General features: G+C 37.6%; 2 protein-coding genes across 2 annotated transcripts; both read left to right on the plus strand.

The window, feature by feature from the left end:
* The first annotated feature begins 5,739 nt into the window (after nt 1-5,739).
* LOC106071676 (FMRFamide receptor-like) lies at nt 5,740-6,795 on the plus strand. The gene has a single exon (XM_013231833.2). The coding sequence runs from the start codon at nt 5,740-5,742 to the stop codon at nt 6,793-6,795; it is 1,056 nt and encodes a 351-aa protein (XP_013087287.2).
* A 4,320-nt stretch (nt 6,796-11,115) lies between these two features.
* Nucleotides 11,116-21,498, plus strand: LOC106071695 (gamete and mating-type specific protein A-like). Its single transcript, XM_013231849.2, has 2 exons — nt 11,116-11,553; nt 19,821-21,498. Exon 2 carries the CDS (start codon nt 20,045-20,047, stop codon nt 20,681-20,683), a length of 639 nt encoding a protein of 212 aa, XP_013087303.2. The 5' UTR covers nt 11,116-11,553; nt 19,821-20,044; the 3' UTR covers nt 20,684-21,498.
* Nucleotides 21,499-22,269: the final 771 nt, after the last annotated feature.

The following is a 22,269-nucleotide window of genomic DNA, read 5'->3' on the forward strand; positions in this document are numbered from 1 at the left end:
CAGGGACAGAAGAAGAACTTGCTGACCTGGTGATGTGCATTGACAAGACTTCCGCAGCATGTGGCATGCAAATAAATACTGAAAAAAAATTATGACTAATAGCCAACAGGACTTTAAAATGGACATCATTATTGGAGGTGAAAAGCTGACAAGTGTTAGCTGCTTCAAATACCTCGGAGCTATTGTCTCAGATGAGGGAACGAAACCTGAATTACTGGCTCGAATACCACAGTCCACAGCAGCCCTTTCAAAAACTTATAATAATAGGGAAAGATAAAGGCTTAGCCCTCGGCACCAAAATCAGACTGATGGGCTCCCTGGTCATGGTCACATTTTTATATGCTTGTGAGTCTTGGGCGCTAACTGCAGAGCTAGAGAGGAGGATCCTAGCAATCGAATTGAGATGCTACAGAAGGATCCTAGGTATCCCATTGAAAGACCGCATCACAAACCAAGAGATCAGAGACGGTTACTGCAGCGATCGGACCCCATGATGACCTGCTAACTATCGTAAAAAAACGCAAGTTAAAAATCTATGGCCATATTACAAAATCTTCGGGGCTCTCAAAGACCTTCCTTCAGGTAACAGTACCAGGAAAAAGAAGAAGAGGCAGACAGAGAAAGCGATGGGAGGACAATATAAAAGAATGAAAGGGCCTGCCATTGAAAGAGGTTCTAACTAAGGCAAACAAACAGAGAGGAATGGAGAAAACAATCAATGAATCTTGCGTGGTGCCCCAACGGTCCAACAGACTAAGGGATAGGTAAAGGTAGGTAAAGGTAAATCACTATATACCCGATATTTAGATATCGTGATGTATACTTCTGTAATCGCTAGCAAGTGAAAAATTTATTTGCTTAAATCTGGCTTCTGCTTAAGAATATTTCCCGTTGGTCATTGTTCATAATTATAAAAATGTAAAAAAAAAGTAAACAACAGCATAAAAATGAACCGTAACACAAGTTTAGACCTAATTCAAGTTTGAGCCGTAGCAGGGTCGGTCTTAACAATTGCTGGGACCTATGCGAAAAGGATTGCGCGGGGCATAGTCTGGGTAGCGATAAGCATAATGTCAAAATTAATTAAGATTTTGTGTTAGAAAATGCATTTGTCTTTGCAATAATTTTTTTTGAAAAATGAAAGCTGACGATGGCGTTTTTTTTTTTATCATATGTAGGATTGGCACCCCAAAATGTCAATTTTGTCTATTTTTCAAGAGATTTTTATGTTTTCAGGAGATTTTAATAATCCAGGAGATTTCTAGGACTTTTTCGCATATTTATATTTGCAGGAGATTACAGAAGGCCCTGGAAAATCAGGGAGTCGCGGAAACCCTTTTATTTATATATGTTAAAATGGTTTCATTAAGTAGTTTACATTTAGAATTAGCGCGGGGCCTGTGAAAGTGCGGGTAAGTCCGGCCCAGAGCCGTAGCATAAATACAGACTTAACATAGACGTAAAAAAGGCAAGAAGAAATCTATTACTACTCATATATTAGTAAAAATATATTTGTTTCGCTAGAACTACTACTTTAAAAAAAAAAAAGTAAAGTTCCCCTTTAAGGCCTTGTGATCTATAGGGCAGATTACGTAAAGGTCATCTGTTTCTGTGGCCTACGGATAACGACGGTGTCATGTGGACAGCACAACGACCAACCGCCTTTACTTTTCCCCAACTAATGTCAGGTACCAATTAGAGCTGGGTGGACTCAGAGGCGCCTAAGGGTTCCGAAATAAAAATCCCAGTCTTCACCAGGATTTGAACCTGGTTTAGAAGCCAAGCGCTCTACCGCTCAGCCACCGCGCCGCACTACGAATGACAGACGCAAACTAGAAATATCTTCACATTTGGACTCATTTTGATGACACTTTGTATGAATGTTGTTAGATTATTGCGGACGTTGTATCTATGTTAAGTTGTACTCGCACATGCTGAGCGTATTTGCGTCCGACTGCCATCAAATAAAAAAAACAAAAAAAAAAAACAACTTCTATGAAAGTTTTTGAAAACCACAAATAGATATTTACAAAAAATATAAGATAGGGGACATTACCCGTAGCTCTAAAGGATAAACATTTGTAAGGCAATTTGTTTCCCTTGAAAATCAACCGAATATTCCGTTTTTCTTATTACCTATGTGAATTTATTTAACGTGTTTCTTTTTTTTTTTGTAAGCTTAGTCTGATTATAAAACAATGTGTGCATATTTAAAAGACACGATTATTTAAATTAGTATACTTATCAACCAGTAAGTACAAAAATTACTGCGATAATACTACACTTATAATGGAAACGAACCATTTATATCGTATACCATTTGATAGAGCCCATAACGGAAACCCAATACTAGCAGCAATCGAATAATTTGATCGAGGGCGTTTTTTACAAAGCTTATATTAACCATGTCGGTCTGTTTAAAATCTTGAACACATAATTTCTTTCTAACCCATTCTCGGATCAAACTGAAACTTTAAACAATTATTTATTTTACCAAAAAAGGCAGCGCCTCACGATGCCATCAATAAAAAAAAAAAAGCAAATAAAATAAAACAGCCAAAGACATTTTTTTTCGTAGAATGTGTATTTATTGTTCGAGTGTTACTAATGCGTAAAAAAAGAAATTATAAGAAGATACTAAAAATGAATATTACGTTGGCTTTTAAAGCTATCAACAATATTATCGAAATCAAGTGGGGTTTCGAACTCAAGCCCTTCATGAACCACACATTCCATTAAAACAGTTTAATGATTGAACATCTGGTTAAAAATGTTGCTTTGTCTTTAAAAATTTCTGGACAACTAAGACCTCTTCTTCAAGGCTGTAGATATCGACAACACGAATGTCTGCCCATTGTCCAGGGGGAAATGTGGGGATGCTATAATGAAACCTATAGAAAAAAAAAAGAAGAGAAAATAAACAATAGAATAGAAAGAGAGATTTGAATGTAGACACGACAAAATAGATCAAGGAAGCTCTGTTGAAAGATCACTGTGGATAAGCAATCCTGGACAACTATTAAACACAGACTCAAATAACGAAGCTTGTTTCATGCACTTTGTACTATTTTTAAAACTTATTCATGAAATCGTCCAGCTCATATTGAACAATGAACATTTTAATTACTAACTGTTAAAGATTAACACGTTATCTTCTACAACGCCGAAAGTACTAAACTGACCATAGATCCATTCCGCATAATCCTTACTAAGCTAAACTGTATTGCCACCTTGCTTTTAGTAAACTGTAAAAGAATATTATTATTATTATTTTATTTTAGAGAGTTTATATCAACTCACACTGACAGTCTGTCTGTATGGTAAAAAGTTTGTACACGTTATATCTTTCATACCCAATGTCTGATCAAGTTGAAATTGTGCACAATTATTTCTTTTACCTGACAACACAAGAAAAAATTAGTTAATTAACTCTTGATAATCAAATATTTTGTTTCGTATCTTAAACTCTTGAACAAAGAAAGAAATCACACTTGACAGATGTGGTGGTATAAATTGAATTAGTCCCCTTGAGGAATCTTGAGCCCCGAGTGAACGTTTTTTTATGTGTTTAAAAAACGATAATGTAAACATTCAGAACGGGCCCAGACACGTGATAGGATTACAGCGCTTTGAGAAAGCTAAAAGCTAAAGCAAAACAAATGATAAAAATATTTCTATCGCACAGATGTATACATCTATGTCAGTCTCACATATAATTGCATGAATGTTCCATATAAAGTCTCTCTTGTTTTTTGTTTTTCTAATATTACAATTGTATTGTGCTTGTTCAACTATCTCACAGCCCAAACCAATATTATAATAAGTAGAATGTAGTCGCCAAATCTGGGTCGTTTCCATCTCCTTGAAACTTCCGCCCACTTATGAAAAGGGTTTGGTTTGATATGACTTGACCATGATAGTCCAGTAGCGCGTCACGTGACATGTGTTTTGGAAATTGATTCGACCCAGAGACGAAAAAAAGTTGGACATTACTGATTACAACAAGTTGTGAGATATCTGTAACCTTTTGTTGTTGTTACATACATGTTAGACACATACAACAAATACAGCTACTAACAATCGTACATATCCTAAGGATAGAACGAAATAAAAAAAAGATAGATAGACAGACAAACAAATAGATAGATAGATAAATAGATAGATAGATAGATAGATAGATAGATAGATAGATAGATAGATAGATAGATAGATAGATAGATAGATAGATAGATAGATAGATAGATACATAGATAGATAGCAGAGATAACGTCTTTAGTATGTCTTACTAGATTGACACAAAGATACACTTAGGACGTAATCATCTTCTGTTAAGAAGGAACGTCTGGACGTCACGGAAGTTCACCTGTCTTGATTACTGTACTAAATGGAAAGTCTTCGTTAGGTACCCTGTATGGTCCCGTCAGATGTTACTGTGGTTTCGGTCCTTGCCGTAGGTTATCTTTGTTTCATACATATTTTACCAAGTATTGCTATTTTATACTGCATGGGATGTTCAGTTCAACTTCAAAAAAAAATTAAAAAAAATACTAAGTTAAAAATCCACCAACATGACCTTATATCTGTAATAGTAACTGTACAAAATGGTACTGCAGACTACGTCATTCCATAATGATATATAGACTTGAAATTCCCTAAGAAAAAAATATTGATTAATAATTAATAATGATTCTCTTGAGTCTTGACACTAGCATAAATTCAATTAAAACTGTATTTAAGATTTCCTTTAACACAGTAAAGTTCGTAAGATGTCATTGTGTCTTGTATTGTGAACGAATACCTTAACCAAGGAAACATCATTAGGTGCAGGAGTACCTTGCGGTCTTATTGATGTTGTAATTACAACCAACTAACTGTCTTCCACTAGCTCAACTAGCGTTATGATTATCTTAAATAACTATAATATCGAGACGGTTCAAATTGCCAATATTTCCTGCAAGGAAACCTAATGCTGACGATGAGAGGAAGTTGGACCCCCTGGCAGGTATTGTCACTAGTTTCCAGGTCATTGTCTCTGATGAGGTAAATGGGATCAATAAAGACTTATTAAACGAGCGTTTCCAGGTGGCACTGTTTAAACGTGATCCATTGGGAACATTGATCTTCTAATGTGCGTCTTCAACAATTTTAATTTCGTTTTGTTCTCTGATCATTTTCAAAGTAGTGAAAAAATCAAATGTATTCGTCAAAAATAGTAATTATAAATCTATTTAAGAGATTTGATAGGATGCCCTGCCTAAACTACAAGTATTTTAGCTGATACTTCTATTACAAATTTACAGAAAAATTATAAGTTTTTAAATTTGCATAGAAATGTCAGACTGACGCCCAATATTTTGTCTTTCATGTGCAAATAAGTCTTTTAGTATTTGCGCTCTTTATACTGGTAAGGTGAAAATATAACCCACAGTAACTAAGAATAATAGAAAGTGAAACTCGGAAGCAGTAAGCAAGGTAAAGCAATAGATTACAAGTCTTTACAAGACTCACAGAAATACATATATTGAGAAAGTTACTGGCTTCTATCAGAGCAAGCGTGCAACACTTAAAAAGTGTCAATGAGTTTTAACTAGGAAAGAAAAACACATTTTGGATCATAGCTCACCAGTAGAGAGATATTATAAATGATCCCTTCGGAGCTTAAAAGTATAACATTTAAAGATATTGATACTCTCTCAATGTGAGACATTGAAGTGATATGAATGTATTTATTGAAACACAATGAATACAACAGAACAAGGATTAGATGTGCTAAACGCACCTGGAGAGACAGAGGATTACATTGTAAACATGCATGTTTACAATTTCTTTTTAGTATTCAATTGTATCGTATGCGGAGAAATCATTGGCATTCTCGGCATAGTTGGCAACATTTGCAACATCTGGAACTTCTGCAAACAGGGACTCACAGACAGCATCACTGTCACTTTGACCGCACTGTCCCTCAGCGACCTGGGAGGTTTGGTCATTCAGCAGGGAAACAACATTCTGTTCTGTCCGTACCTCACTCAGATAGAGCTGAACTTTGTGCCGCTGGACCTCGCCTCGGTTTTCTTCTTTTACCCCCAGGGATACTTTATCCGAGTCAGTGGGTTGATAACTGCGTTTGCGACGTTCGAGCGGTGCATGTCGGTAACAATACCTCTCAGGGTGAAGTCCGTATTTACCAAGAGATTGGCGGTCAGCGTTAACATCTCCATCTTCCTAATCCTGTTACTCTACGTGTTTCCTATCAGCTTCGTGGTCGAGCTAGCGTTCGTCTGGATCCCCGAGACTAACAGGACCATGTTTACAGGATTGGGCCGAAGCAACACTGACCAGATCATGCACGTCAGCTATTTAATCACCGACCTGGCTCTGCCTTATTTCACATTCCTGGCCATCGTCGTCTGCAACGTCGTCATCACCGTGACCCTCAAGACCAAGGCCAAGTGGAGGACTTCCGTTTCCGGTGTCGGCAAGAGAGATGAGCATGCGTGGAGGCTACGAATGAAGGAGAGGAAGACGGTGGTCATGCTGGTCACCGTGTCCGTCATCTTCATCGCCTGCTTAATCCCGCACTCGGCCATGTTGACAGCGCTAAGTGTGTTCAGGGGGTTGAAGTTTGGCGGTCCCTACTTCCAGATCGCCTGTGTGGTGTATTCCTTCACGTTTTTAATGGAGACTATCAACTGCAGCGTGTCCTGCATCATCTACTATAAGATGAGTACCAAGTACAGAGTCGTAGCTCAGCAGATGTTCAGGTTTTGGAAGCCCAAACTAAAAACTTTAAAATGACACACACACACACACACACACACACACACAAGAAATAGAAAGCAATATTTATTTTTAAGAAATGTCTTATTTTTAATTTGTGGATCACTTGGCATTTTTACGAGGTCAGAAAATTATATTCCGTGTTTGATTCTTGATGTTTTGAACAAAACTTTCATTTATTGCGGAAACAAATAAAAATATCTAGCCTTTTGGTGAATCCAGTGTGCAGAATGAAAGACGTATTGAAAAGCTTTATTCTTTTAAAATATATGATACATTTTTTGCACATTTTAACACAACAGAATCCATTGTTCTAAGTTCTTCCGTTTGTTAAATAAATTAATCTTAACTATATACTATCCGGACATAACCCGCGGCCTGCTGGCCTTAGTTTGTGTTTACTAATCTAGTGGATTGGATTTAGATGTATGTTAAACTTAGCTAATGATCCTTTCAAGTTTTTCTCTTTCGCCACGAAAATAAAGGTAGTTTTGCTGAAAATGGGTTTACCAGTTAAGCCAATACATTCATATCTATTAAAAACGAAAGGGGCGAGAGACGATTAGGATATAAAGTACAACTAAAACGGGTTTACCCGATTTGTTAAATGAAGTACGCCAGGACGTCTAAATTTGCAGATGTAAAGAACGAATTTATGTAAAAATGCTTTTGAAACACAAATTTGAAGGTTAATTTTTATTAAACAAATATTGTACTTTCATGTGTCAAAAAACAACAACAAAAAACTATCTGTGCAAAGTGTAGTTTTAAAAATTATATCTGGATCTAGATCCTTTCGATCTAAACATGGTAAACATGGCCAAGATCCATGAAATAGTACCACTTTCATAGAGTTGGGCAACCTTTTATTTTGGAGGGTCTTAAGTTTGTTTTAGGGCTACAATACATACGTCACGGTTCTAGTTAGTACCCAAGGAACATTTATGCCAAGTTTTATCAAGATTGGTCAAACGGTTTTGATTTCTATGCAGGACACACATACTTGCTCTATGGCATTTTACGTCTCGAGAGACGATCTTTTCCTTTTTGCAACTTCTTGTGTGACTAACGAGGCCAACCCTTGATACGCAGCTGCGTTCACAGGTTGGGCATATGTAATCACCAGGCGCCGTTGCATTTTCACCCTTCTTGCTGCTGCTATTGTGTATGGCATCTGCAAACCGAGACCCTTCCTTTATGCTCTCTCTCCATGTGAATTTATCCACTGCTACTCTTTCCCAGCTGCTTGTGTCGATTTTGAAGATCTTCATGTCGCGTTTGCATTCATCCATATACCGTAAAAGTGGGCGACCAGCGGCTCTCCTGCCTTCTATTAGATCGTCATACAGAATGTCTTGTGGAGGTCAACCTACTGGCATTCTACAAACGTGACCAAGCCAGCCAAGGCGTCTGCTGCTGATAACAGAGCGGATGTCCTGGTAGCAGCTCTTCTTAACGCCATTAACATTGTTTAAAGATCTCCAATACCATATATCTAGATCCAGTTTTCTATTTTTTTAATGTGTCTGGATCTTTAACACGAAACAGAGGTTATTTAATATACTCTGAGTAGATTTATACATGCACATATGCTAACCACGTGACACCCTCGTTAACCGTCATCTTTCCTATTGATCGCAAGGTCTGAAAGAGGAACTTCGCTTTTTATTTATCTTTACATTGAAGTTCACGGGCTATCAACATATATATAAAAAATAAACATTAGCTTGAATTTTTCTTGTGCACTTATAACCTGTATCTGGTAATTACAGATGTCCAACCTGTGACCGCAGACAGTGCCATAGTCGATCAGGGCTCACAACGTCCCACCCCAACGCCATGGGCAGGGTCGGACTGGGTATCAAAATCGGCCCGGGCATTACCATATAAACCGGCCCACAAATGAATGGCATGTCTTATCATGGGCGTAGTCACGAGTTTTTTTTTTCGGTGGGAGCGAATTTTTCTACCCCTCTCTGCAATGTATAAGTATGTAATTAATCTTCATTACATTCTGACATTTCCTTCTTTCGGACGTTTTTTTTTAGCCTAGAATAGGTTCTTTTAATTAGTGGAAAGACAGTTCACACCACCAAGGACGGAGAGTCTGGGGGAGCGCTGTGAGCTCCCCCAGCTTGGTCCGGGGCGAAGACCCGGATCCAAGCATTATTTCCTTATTTATTTTCTTCTGCTAAAATATTGAAAAACCAAATCTACTATTCATTGCATTTACTTAATTGAGTCGAGCGGCTGGTAGAAAATGGTAACAAAAGTGTTGCTTTTGTTTTGATATGGGGCGGGGAGGGGTCGGGATAACCACAAAACCCATTTTGGCTACGCTTAGGAAATTCGGTGACTGTAGTTTGCTTAAGTTGGCTGCACTGTGGCATTAAGTAATTTTTTTTCAGACAATGAGGTCTGAGGCAAGTGATGATTTGAACCCCCATCCTTTCGGCTACGCCCTAGTGTCATATTAAAGGTGTAAGCCTAATTCTCTTCAAAATATATGCAGTCTCTTTATTTCTTCTAGATAGAGTGAAATATTTAATTGTGAGTTTGTTCTTCCACGTTTGGCGGGTGCGTCAGCCTTCTCATTTCCTTCTAGTTCTATATGTGCTGGTATCAATTGTATCCGTTAAAGAGATTGTCGCCCCTATTTTTTATTTCTGCGTTATATCAATGTTTTCTAACTTAACCTCTCTCACCCCTCTTTTTCGTTAAATGACAATGGAACCATCTAAAGACGGGTAGGGAAGGAACAAAAACAAAAGGGAGTGCCATCAAACGTACATGCCGATCAGCAAAATGATTAGGCCAAACACAACCTCGAAGACATCAAAGCAGTATTGAAGTTCATGCCGCTCGTGCGTAGCAAAAAGTACGGTGTAACGTTTTGCAAATGATAATAATTGGCTACAGTGTATATTGTAAATGTTGGACATTCTTGTTAAATTTCAAACAAAAAAATAATAAATAAAGCGTGTTCGGGCATTTGTGTCTAGCTGCTTCTCACTATTTTTTAAAAGTTGTCTGCATTGAAAAAAAAATTATTTGATCGCGACCGGACCGGCCCATTCGGTACCGGCCCACCGGACATTTTCCCGTTTGCCCATATAGCCAGTCCGCCCCTGGCCATGGGCAATAGTCAAATACCAAGTCTACAACTCAGACTCGACGACTCCAGCAGAGTCCCAAGCCTGCGTCTATGACACCAATATAGCGCATCCTTAGAAACTAAAACTAACAAAACCTTATGGTGCACAAAAGAATATACCAAGCAAGATGCGCACGACAACCATTAGAGTTTTGTGGACTCAAGGGCATTCTAAAAATCCCGAAATTCAAAATTTCAGTTTTCATCGAGATTTGAACTCGGGACCTCTTGGTTCGGAAGCCAAGCACTTTGCGTCCTCAAATGTAACTTTTGACAAACGTATCATTATCTTGTTTTATGAAAGGAGAAGGGTCTGTCTGTGGCTATTGTTATTGCCAATACCCTTCATGGGGCAGCATCATGCTATAACGTCGCCTGTGCTCTAGCCAGAGTTTAGATAAAATAAAGTAAAACTTTGACAAAGCTTGTATTAGCTCACCCCGTCTGTCTGTCTGTCTGTCTGTCTGTCTGTCAGGATTCTCTTTTCACCCACTTCCCATTCTCGGATCAAGTTAAAACTTTGTACTATTCATTGTCGATGACAAAACATGAATAAATAAAAAACATTTACCAATTAGTAAATTAATTAATTTTGGTGTTTTTAGAAAAAGGGAAAATAAATCTAGTAGTAGTAAGAGATACTTCCCTTATATAAGCTTTTCTTTTTTTTTTAAGTGTTAAAAAATATATATTTTGGTAGTTTTTAAATTTGTGTCCGATTTAATTCTGCCAAGTCCCACAAACTCATAATGCTAGTTTAAAGAATCTACTTGACAGAAAAGATGTTTCACTTATCATAGTGTAGCTTCGCATTAAATAGTAGGTATGAGGCCCAAAAGTGACATGATCCGTAAGGGGTTGGGCAGAGGCGTAGATATGGTGGGGGGAGGGAGGGGGAGAATTTGAAAATTCCCCCTGGCCCCCACTTGAAGCAGGCCCCCAAATGAGTGTTTTTTTACATTAAATATTTAATATTACTCCAAATTCCAGGGGCCTCAAAACAGGTCCCCGCATGATGAAAAATTCCTAGCTACGCCACTGAGAGGGGGCTTTATTGTGTAAGTCAACCTAAGAGTTGATATCGATCCCATAGGAGCATGAAGTCGCGCATGTCATTTTTTTTTTAAAATCTTTTATATTTCCTGTCAGGTATTTAAACAGGGGGTGCATGAGAAGCTATTTATAGCATTAATCTGGTTTGGAAATTTCGATGTATTAGTTTCCATTTCGTTTTAAAAGTAACTTTAATATTCAAAAAGGCCTAGACTTATTTTATGTTTGACGTTCTGTCAGACTTAGTAGGCTGGTCGGCACGCTTGTTATTGTTATAACAGAGGAGTCATTCTTCATATTCTATCTGTAATTAATGCGAAATGTACTTGAATTGTTAATTTCTCCTGGAAAATTCTTTGGCCTGTTTTTAACTGCTTTGTCTTATAAATAGATTTGGAGTATGTGTACTTGGGCTAAGCGTGCTCAATTTCCAAGTCGTCCTTTAGATACTTAAAACACTTAATGGTAATGACGTGTGGTGTCCGCCGATCATCAAACCGTTCACATTGACAATATTTCCCATGTGCTATAATCACAAAGAACAAGCTTCGTGCCGGATTTTTTAACTGGTAAGCATCTAAATACATAATGTTACGCACTTACAACACATGCCATTTAATTCTGGGGCACTGATGAGGATAAATGTTTATTCGTATCAAGGAAATTAAAAAACAAACAAACAACTTAAATATGGTCCATACTTAAAATGTGTTTGGTAAATTGAAAAGTTTGTGTACTTTATGCTGGTCACGTGGCACTTTTGTTTAACGTTGGCGACCGAAACTGTGATTCTATATTTATCATCCTGAAAGTCTACAAAAGAAGTATAGGCCTAAGTACTTAATTATCAAATATATTTATGACCGTTTATTTTTTGTCGCGATCCATAAGTGTATTTTGGTATAGATCTATAGAGCAATTCAGGCAGTAATGGGGCTTCTTCTTCCTTAAGGCCGTTTGGAATCGGTTGCCTGAATCAGTCTGGAAAACCACCGACTTAACAGAGTTTAAGGCACCGATTAATCTGCAAGATGTAAAGAACTTAGGGTAGTTCTTTGAGGGGCGTAATTTAATGCCCCAACTGTAGATCCTTACAAGCGTACATGTGTTATAAAGTACACTCAACGAAGGAGTAGAAAATTAGTATTTATTTACAGCCAACAATGGCACATATAATATGGAATACATAATCATCAATACTAAAAGTACTAAATGTGCCCAAATTAAATATTCTAGGACGCCTAGATGTAATAATAGATTACATAAGGGTATCATGACACAACATAGCATTACCCCAAATATTCAGTTTGGGTTTGAGTTTTGAGATTAGGCACATCGGCATAATTTAGGCCATGTCGTGCCTGTAATCCTTTAAGGATCGGTACGCACACATAGCAAGAATAGTAATAGAACATCTCCTTACTCTAGGCATAATAACCGATAAATCAATCACCAACACCCTACTCAGACCAGGTCAGCTCTCCAAATAACTAGACTGACCACAGGAAAAACCTTATTGTCCCGCCTTGAAAACCCCGTGCTCAAACAGTTCGCAACTCACTACTAATAAAAAAAATAAACACACATCCACACACACACACACACAATCTGACATCTTACACACTCCTGCTCTTGACACCAGACTCTAGATTGTTGCATGAAATGCGCACGACGCAATTATCTTCTCTTTTGAAGTAACGTCTGTAATTTTAAAGATAAATAGTCTGGACCATCTACATCAGGGGTTCCCACACTTTTTGTCTCGTAGACCCCTTGCCATGTTGTCCGGTATTCGGAAGACCCCCCGGCTTAGCTTATATTTCATTTTTGAACATTTATCAACGCCGTGGAGTGTATAGTCTAAATTTATTATCTTTTTTAAAGATTCAGCCATGTTATTATTAGTCACCTGTAGTGACGTGTATACCGAATTAAAGCACCCTTTTCCGATATTGTTTTGTGATCTCTGTTGAGGAAATGCCGAGAGATATTAGAAATAGTCTGAGATAGCAAGACGTCTGCAGACGAGGCTCAACAAATAATCCTTGCAAGGTTGTTGTTATTTCCTCACATTGTATCAAGATAACCTTCTCTGCCATTCAAAACGGAGCGTGTAATGTTTAGGATACTCAATGGTTTCATACGTGACGTTCTAAAGGCCATACAGTTTCTATATTGGCATGTTCATCAGGTGTAAACACGAATTACTAAGTCTTCTATGGCAGAGGTTCTCAAACTTTTTTGACCCTGTGACTTGTCCACGGACTCTTAAGTAAAAAAGCTACATAAATTTAGAAAATCTTTGTTTAATCAGAATTTGTAGTATGTTTAAACATTAATTTAGGTTCCTCATTTGTGGACATCACAAAAAGCTGCTCCTATTTAAGTTTGGATTCATCTGTGATTTAAATCTGACTTTGTCCACGCTCTGTAGGACTCAATAACCAGTCAGGAATATTCAAGTGAAAAATGTTTTCAAATGTTTGATCTAGGCCGTCATAGAATAGTACGTAATAGACATATTAAACAGCAGTGAGGGGAGAGTGGATTATTATTTAAATTATCCGATCGAATAAACTGGCTTTTAGCGAAGAAATTTTAATTGTATTCAATTTCGGCCCACCATTTGATATGCAAAAAAAAACGCAACGCATGTAAGCAAACATGGGATATAAATAGACTTAGGTGCTATAGGAAATCTCAATTTGTAAAATAAAAAAAATTATTAAAAAAAGACCTACAGTGCAGTCGTAATCTAATAGCTATTTTAAACATTATTTTGGTAGGTTCCCGGTCATTTCATCCCCTGGTCATTTCATCCCCTGGTCATTTCATCCCCTGGTCATTTCATCCCCTGGTCATTTCATCCCCTGGTCATTTCATCCCCTGGTCATTTCATCCCCTGGTCATTTCATCCCCTGGTCATTTCATCCCCTATTTTTTTCATCATCTGATCATTTTATTTAACAAATAGTTATTGTAAAAATTATGAAATGAGCAAAATTTAATATATTCATTTTTTTTATGACAAAACAAATGACTTTAACAATTTAACATGTATAAATATAGAGGTAATGTGAACAAAAGTCAGCCTTTATTAGAACAAAAAAATAAAACCTTATTTCAAGGCTAAAAATGACTCACCCAATATCAAGAAAGAGCGATTGAAAAATAAAATAAAGTGAAACGTGGTTGTACTTTCACTACACTTTGGCCTTTGATGATAAGTTATCAGCGGCACGGTCATAATTATTGTAATCGCACTTCTATCTCTCAAGGATTTCCACTACTTGCACCACACCTTGGCCTTTGATCATTACGTCATGCACTATAAACGCTTTAGTAACATGTCAAAAATATCAAAAAAGCATTCTACATAATCATATTTATTTAATAGATAAAATGAGGGATTAAAGTCAAAGCCTTACCAGCATAATTCAACAATCAAAAAAGAATAATATTTAATTGGGGATGAAGTGACCGGGGATGAAGTGACCGATCACCAATTTGGTATAACGTAAAGAGTAAAGCCTAACACTAGATGGCTGCCTGGTCGTGTGTTATGCGCTCTGGAGTATCGTCTCGATGGTCTCAGGTTTGAATTCTGCCTGCCTCCCACTCTTCCTCCCCCTGGTTTCCGTCTTTCCTGTGGGATGCATAGACTATATTGAAGTAACAACCAAACCAATGAAACCATGTAAAAACAATCATCATCATCACATCATCTCTGCATGTGATCCCTTCTGGGGCATAGATCACCAACCAGCTTCCTCCAGGCATCTCGGTTCTGGGCGAGTCTCTCCAACTGTCCTCACGTGTTGCCCATCTTCTTGGAATCTGCTTCCAAATAGCGGCGCCATGTATTCCTGGGCAGTCCCCTCTTCCTGCTTCCTTGGGGGTTCAAGGTTAAGAATTGCCCTGTTTTGTTGGATGCAGGCTTTTGAATGGTGTTGCCAATCCATCTCCAGCGTCTCTGAATGATATCTACTTCAATGGGCTGCTGTTTTGTTCTTTGCCACAATTCCTCATTCGAAATCTTGTCTGGCCAGCGGATCATAAGAATCTTCCTCAGGCAGGATTTTTTTCATGGTGGTGATGGTGGTTCTCCAGGTCTCTGCTCCATATAGTAGTATTGGCTTAACAATGGTGTTAAAGAGCCTAATCTTGGTGGTGGTGCTTTTTTCCTTAGATCCCCAGGTGTTCTTCAGCTGATGGAAGGCTGCTCGAGCTTTACCAATGCGGGTTCTAACATCTGCATCTGTTCCTCCATGGTGGTCTATAATACTGCCGAGATAGGTGTAGCTTTCCACCTCTTCCAGCTCCTCACCTTGGACTGTAATGGGTGTATTGTTGGATGCCATGTAAAAATAAAACAACCGGAAAATTTGAAACCGAAGCCACGTGAAACGTTCTTGTGACAGAGAAATGTCTTCAGCAGGAACTCTCGCTTTTTAGCATTTTCTTTATATGCAGAAACGTGGAGAAAACTTAGTTCACAAGTCAATTACGTATATTTCAGCGCTAGCACTAACTCACAAACTTAGTTGATGATTTCAAAATAATTGTACCCTCCATTCAGAACTAGCCATTGGGGCAGTTACTACAGGGCAGCACTCTTTGCTATCATCTCCATAAAACCATTTCCACAATAGACATCGTTCTTCAATTCCAAACCGTCATATTTTAATTCATCATTTCGTTACCTATAATTTGAATGCTTCTCGGGTAAATCAACGTCCAAAAATAATATTGTACTCTACGGTTCTGCTGATCGCATTTAGACATATTTGAAGTTGAAAGCGCATATGTATATCCATGAATTCGAGCGTTTAAGTCTGTAACTTTGTGGATAGGAGTTTGTGTATCTACGTGGTCTATAGTGACAGGATCTCCAGGAGCAAATGTTTGGAATGTCCCTTGGTGAACGTTGTCATGAGATTCAGCCACGTTCCTGAAGTGTTTGTGCGACTTGGGGAGGAAATCAAAGTCATTTGACTGCATCCTTTGGCAGAGGACTCCAGCAGTGTTTTGCTTTTTTTTTTTTTATCTCACAATTGTTTTCTTTACCTTTTCCTTTCGATTTCTATTTGTTTACATGTTTAACTGTTTTACTAATAATTGTGATTTGAAAATGATTTCATGGCTGAGAAATCATGTCGTCTAGCCGCGAGCTGACCAGTCCTATTATATAATGCACATTAGAGAGGACAATGTCTGAGTGAATTTTAGTAATACATAGGGTCAACAGACTGCTGTAAATATAACTACATCATAACATGAGAGAAAACTTCCTAATTTTAAGTTCAGGGTCCCGTTTTTTATTCCCACGAGTAAGTTCACACTAGTTCGACTTCTATAGGACTATAAAAACATAAGTCTTTATGTTGTTTGTTAATCTCTTAGTGTGGCACAAGAAAAACTGGTCGCCCCCACCTCCGTTACATAGATGTAATAAAACGTGACCTCAAATCAGTGAACATCAATGCTGACAATTGGGAAGACATAGCTCTAGACCGCAACAGACGGAGAGAGACAGTGACCAAGAAAGCTATGGACAGTGAAAATACATGGGTCTCAGTTCAGGAAGAAAAATGTACAATCCGAAAAACGGCCAGCTCCTCTACCACCGAAGCAAAAGCCACTTTAACCTGCGCTATCTGTGGACGAAAGTGTCTCTCCAAAATAGGTCTGCACAGCCACATGAGGAAGTGTGCTCTGAGATGAACCATAGTCGTTCTACGACTGAAGGAGGCCAATGAGAGTGTGTAAAGAGGATTATCACAGAAGCACGGCTAAACTACTATAAGCGAATTCATTATACCGGAATATGTGGCTTTAATACACAGTTAAGCATGTAACGGTATTTATGAAAGATAAGGCGAGAGAAATCAAGTTTACGGAAATTATTGACATTAAATGTGGACCATTCGGCGGCCCCTCCGGCCCATTTAAGCAAAGGCCCACCTGGCATTTGCCCAGTCCGCCCCTGCCCCAGAGGGTCTATATTGATCACTTTGAAAATCACGTATCAAAATCTTAGTAAATAAAACAGACAGATACTTAATCCCCATGATTATATCTGAAGAATACACTGCTGTTGACTATGTCTCTAAGCTTGATGTAAATGATTGTTTTTACAAAACAAACATATGTCTTTTCAACGATACCGAAACATTTTCTTATTTCGTGTATATAGAGAGAAACTAGAGAAATAAATGTAAATTTTCCCTAATGGTTTAAATATCAACCAAAAGACCTTAAAGTTATCAACTATAATAATGACTTATATCAAGAAAAACAAGATTACAAAGACAGTTTGTGTGGAAACACAAACTCAAAATCGGCCCCCGAAGTGGTCCACCCAGGCAGGCTTCAATATTTTCAGAAAGAATGCATATAATGCATATAAGATAAGATAAGATAAGAAAGAAGGTTGAGAGATCTTGAGTAGTGCCCCAACGGTCCAGCAGATGAAAGGATAGGTGCAAGGGAATGCAAAGCTAGATGTGAATCTGACCTAACTAGTTCCCCTGTTTTTGTGGCCTACGGTTAACGAGGGTGTCATGAAGCCAGCACAACGACCAACCGCCTTTACTTTTCCCCAACTAAAATCAGGTACCCATGTGTCATGCATTCAGTCATGCATATTAACCAATGACTTAAATTCTGCCAAGTCACTGGTTATCCTGGCTAGCTCAGGCAACCCAATCCATGCTCTAATAGCACTAGGGAAGAAGGAGTATTTGTACAAATTTGTCCTAGCATATGGGACGAGGAATGTGCCTTTATCTTTGTTTCTTTCAGAGTATTTTATTAAATTTTGTTTTTGTATTTGAAGATTATGGTTCAGTGTTTTATGTATAATTGCTACTTTACTTCTGTCCTGAAGGCTTTCTAAATTTAGTGATTTTACTAAAGGTGTTACTCTAGTTAAATGTGAATATTCGTTTGTTATGAATCTCACTACTCTATTTTGTGTCTGTTCCAGTTTCTTAATGTTTTCTTGAGTTGAGGGGTCCCAAACAGAGGATGCATATTCTATTATTGGCCTAACCAAGGTTAAAAAATTATTGTAGTTTTATGTTCTTATTTGATTTATAGAAATTTCTTCTAATAAACCCTAATGCGTTTGATTTTTTTGATAGTTTCATCGATATGCGGATTCCATGACATTTTTAAATTTATTATAACACCTAGGTATTTTGCGTTTTTAGTCTGTGTTACTGGTTTACCATGAACAAGATAAGTGGAATTAATTTGTTTTAGTTTTTTTTTGTTACATTTTTCTGGGTAGAAAGACATGCTCCAATTTGATTTCCATTTCTGTAATCATGTAATTCTCTATGTAAAATTTCTGTATCTTGTGTTGTTTTTATTTTTCTATATATTATGCAATAGTCTGCGAATAATCTGACTTTTGTTCCTAAACTAATGCAATTCGGTAAATCGTTTATATAAATTAAAAATAGTAATGGACCTAAGACTGTTCCTTGAGGTACACCTGAGTTTACTGTTATTGGTGTTGATTTAGAGCCATTTATTATTACAGTTTGTTCTCTCCCTATCAGAAAATCTTTAATCCACTGATGCAGTGAACCATTAATGCCAAAATATTTTAATTTTTTAAGCAAACTATGGTAGTGAATTTTGTCAAAAGCCTTAGGAAAATCTAGTAAGATAGCATCTATTTGCTCACTGTTATCTAAACCTTTTGAAAATCATCAATTATTCTTATTAGTTGTGTTTCACGTGATCTATATTTCCTAAACCCATGTAAGGACATTATGTTTGTCTAAGTGGTTTATGATGTTACTACCTATTATGTGTTCTAGGATTTTACATGTGATGCTGGTAAGTGATACTGGTCTGTAGTTTCCTGGGTCAGATTTTTCTGAAAGTATAAACTGTTAATATATCAATGCAAATAGTTTGAATTAGTGGTAGTTATAGCTAAATATGGTTCTAGGCAGAGAGAACAGTTTTCGGCACATAGAGTGTGACGAAGACGTTACAACACAGCAGTATTGCTGTGTTTTAGCTTCTGACATATGACCTTAAACTGACATTTGACATTTACGAGAGATTTCTTGTAGGCCTTTTTTCTAAAACCACCGTGTTGTTTGAGGTTGACTCAGTTGTTGTTCAGCTTTCAAAAATTAGACAATAGACGGTGTCTGTTTTTTTTTTATGGGGGGGAGGGGGTCGACTTCAACAGAAGAGTTGTGATAGATAAAACTAAGCGCGGTTAGGCGATCACAAGCAGCGTACCATCTCTTAGCTTTCAGTCTTTTACAATCATTGGCGCGTTTAATATGTGGAGGTTGGTAAATCAAAATGGCTAATGTTGGAGGTGGGGGGGGGGAGGTATACAAAAAATTACACAATTGGTCTAGTCATCTGTTTATAAAGTATGGGATTATGTCTTGGCCTCGGTCAAAAGTAGCGAAGCTACTTCGTTAGAGCAACAGATCTGATCTGCAAACAATCCTGCAGAGTTGTTCCTCTTGTTCATATCTTAATTGGTTGCTAGAGACCTAGGGATAAAACAATTGGATATCCACATTCGGAGATAACATTAAGAGAAAGAGATAGAGAGAAGGAGAAAGAAGGAAAAAGAAAAGCAGATGAAAAAAAAGGAAAAAAAAGAGATAACGAGAGTAAAAGAGAGAAAGAAGTGCAGAAGAGAGAATTAGAGACGGAGAGAGAATGAGAAAAAAAAAAGAGAGGAAGGAAGCATTATCTTTTGAACTTCATATTTTGTGAATTGAAAGTAAATCTGAGGAGCTATTCTTTTTTATTTCTATTTTTTAAATTTCTTTTTTTTTTTAAATTTCAGTTTCTTCTATACTCAAGTTTATTTCTAAAAAGAGTTTGATCTCAAAGCAAGTTGATCCATTACCACGTTGAACACCAAGTGAGTCGATCAATTACCACGTTGAAATCAAAACGGGTTGATCCATTACCACGTTGAACTCCAAGTGAGTTGATCCATCACCACGTTGAACTCCAAGTGAGTTGATCCATTACCACGTTGAACTCGAAGCAAGTCCACTTTAAGAAATGCATTATTTAACCAGCCAGCTTTTAACTTGTATTTCTTATGCAATGATCCTATTGCTGGGTCGCTTTAGTGAGACCAACTCTAGTGCTACACCAACGGCTCGTTTCAATGATTCAATGAATATTCTTATCGAAAAAAAGACACCACAGACAAACACATCGGCACCACAGACCAACAATCCGGCACCACAGGCCAACACTTTGACACCGCAGACCAACACTCCGACACCACAGACCAACACTCCGGCACCACAGACCAACACTCCGACACCACAGACCAACACTCCGACACCACAGACCAACACTCCGGCAGCACAGACCAACACTCCGACACCAATTACCAGCGATTTGGAACCAGCAGAAGACCCCGAGGTGATTCAGTGGCTAGAGGTTATGTCCTGGTCTTCTGATGAGTGCAAGCAGGCTGTCAGGGAGAGATATGCCACGACAGAGTTTTCAGAATTAAACTGTGGCTCCATCTACCTCTTCAACATTCACGCTGCTGACTATTTCAATTGTGCCGAGGATGAAAAATGCCAGATGTTAAAGCACTTTTGTAAGAAATCTCCGGAGGCACAGGATTTATTAATCAGAAATGAAATACAAAAGTGCTCTGGAAAACCTCAATCTAAATCATAGAGTAACCTAACGTTTGCATATATCATTCAACATTTTTGTTTTTCAAATTTTATTTTATTTTGTATGTAGAATTTAAAAATATTTTTTTTTATTGTTTTGCAATTTGTTTTCAAATTGTGTGTAAATTTTGAGTAGTGCAGTATCAAATTCTGTAGCTCCGTGATGACTTATGAACACTATACTGAATTTGTCTCATATCAAAGTATCATGCCTTGTTGTTTTTTTCTCAGCATTTTGTTCAAGACAATCTTAACAAAACTAAATGTAACTTTGCTTTTCATTTGTTCTTTAATATGTGAGCGATTATAGAGGCGGGAACTGATGTGTGGGCAACATCGTTCCGGCCATAAATTATGCCCAGGCTTTAAACTCGATTTCTACGAGATGTCGAGATGAATCACAGTCGTTCTGGGCTGAAAGAGGTCAACATTGTGACGTATTAATTGAAGACTTAGCCCATGTGACATTATAATTATTTTTTTTATAACCAGGCTTTGGCAAGAATGATTGAGAAGTCTAAGGGGAATGAATCGTTTATTTCTTATTTCATGCTTTATATTGAATGTATAGTTCATGGCGAGGGAACTCGTGTAAAATATTTTCCACGTATAGTTTATAATGAGTCTTTAGAAAATAGTCATTGCATTGTTTATTGTGAAAGTATAGCTTATAAAGAATGTACAGTTTATGTTGAGCTGTTTAAAACATGTATTGTGTAAAGACGGTTGTCTGATGCTTGTTGAAATATGTTAATGTTGACAAATGTTACTGTCATTTAAAGACGGCTTTTAATCAAATAAAACAACTCAAAGCAGCGCCATTCTATTTAGTTTCATTTTACTTTAACAACTGCAGCACTGGACACGGGACGTATCTTTGTACACATTTGTACACATCATATTTGTATCCTTTTTTTTTTATAGCAGCGACTTCCATTCCTAAGACTAGAGAGGAGTGCAGTATGTCACGTCTGATGCAGACAAAGTCGTTTGTTTAAGTTCTTTCTGCTTCGTCTGTGGCTATCGTCCGGCAATAACTTTTCTAAGGGTCTTAAATGTGTGTCCATCCACCAGAGAGCTAGCCTGTCTCTTTCAAATGTCATTTAAAGCCTTAATCTCATTTAACAAACAGAATATTATATATATAATAATATAATTTCAGGTCTGATGTCACGGCATGTGACGTAGCACCAAGCTATTGGTGTAAACTGACCATAGGTTGTGACGTCGCAGATCAGTGTTCAGGCCTTCTGTAACTATTGGTCTGGGATGAACAGACAGACAAACCTTACGAAAATATTAGCGTCTTTTGTTTTGACGCTCGGCCGCTAAAGATGAAAATACAAATGTGCCATGTAATAAAATCTCCACAGGTGAGGCAATTAAAACCCTACCTGTATTTACCTGAAGCAGTTGACGAAGAGTTAGTGCTAGGTCCAACCAACACAAAGTCAAACTCTTGTTGGATTTGGGGCGAACATTCTGGGTTTGATTATTGTATTTATTTGTAGCAGTGACACGTAGCTAGCGACTAGGATGTAATTGAAAAAAAACAAGGAGTCACAAAAGAAAGGAAACAAATATTAG

This window comes from Biomphalaria glabrata, chromosome 15, assembly GCF_947242115.1.
Source record: "Biomphalaria glabrata chromosome 15, xgBioGlab47.1, whole genome shotgun sequence".
NCBI lineage: Eukaryota > Metazoa > Mollusca > Gastropoda > Planorbidae > Biomphalaria > Biomphalaria glabrata.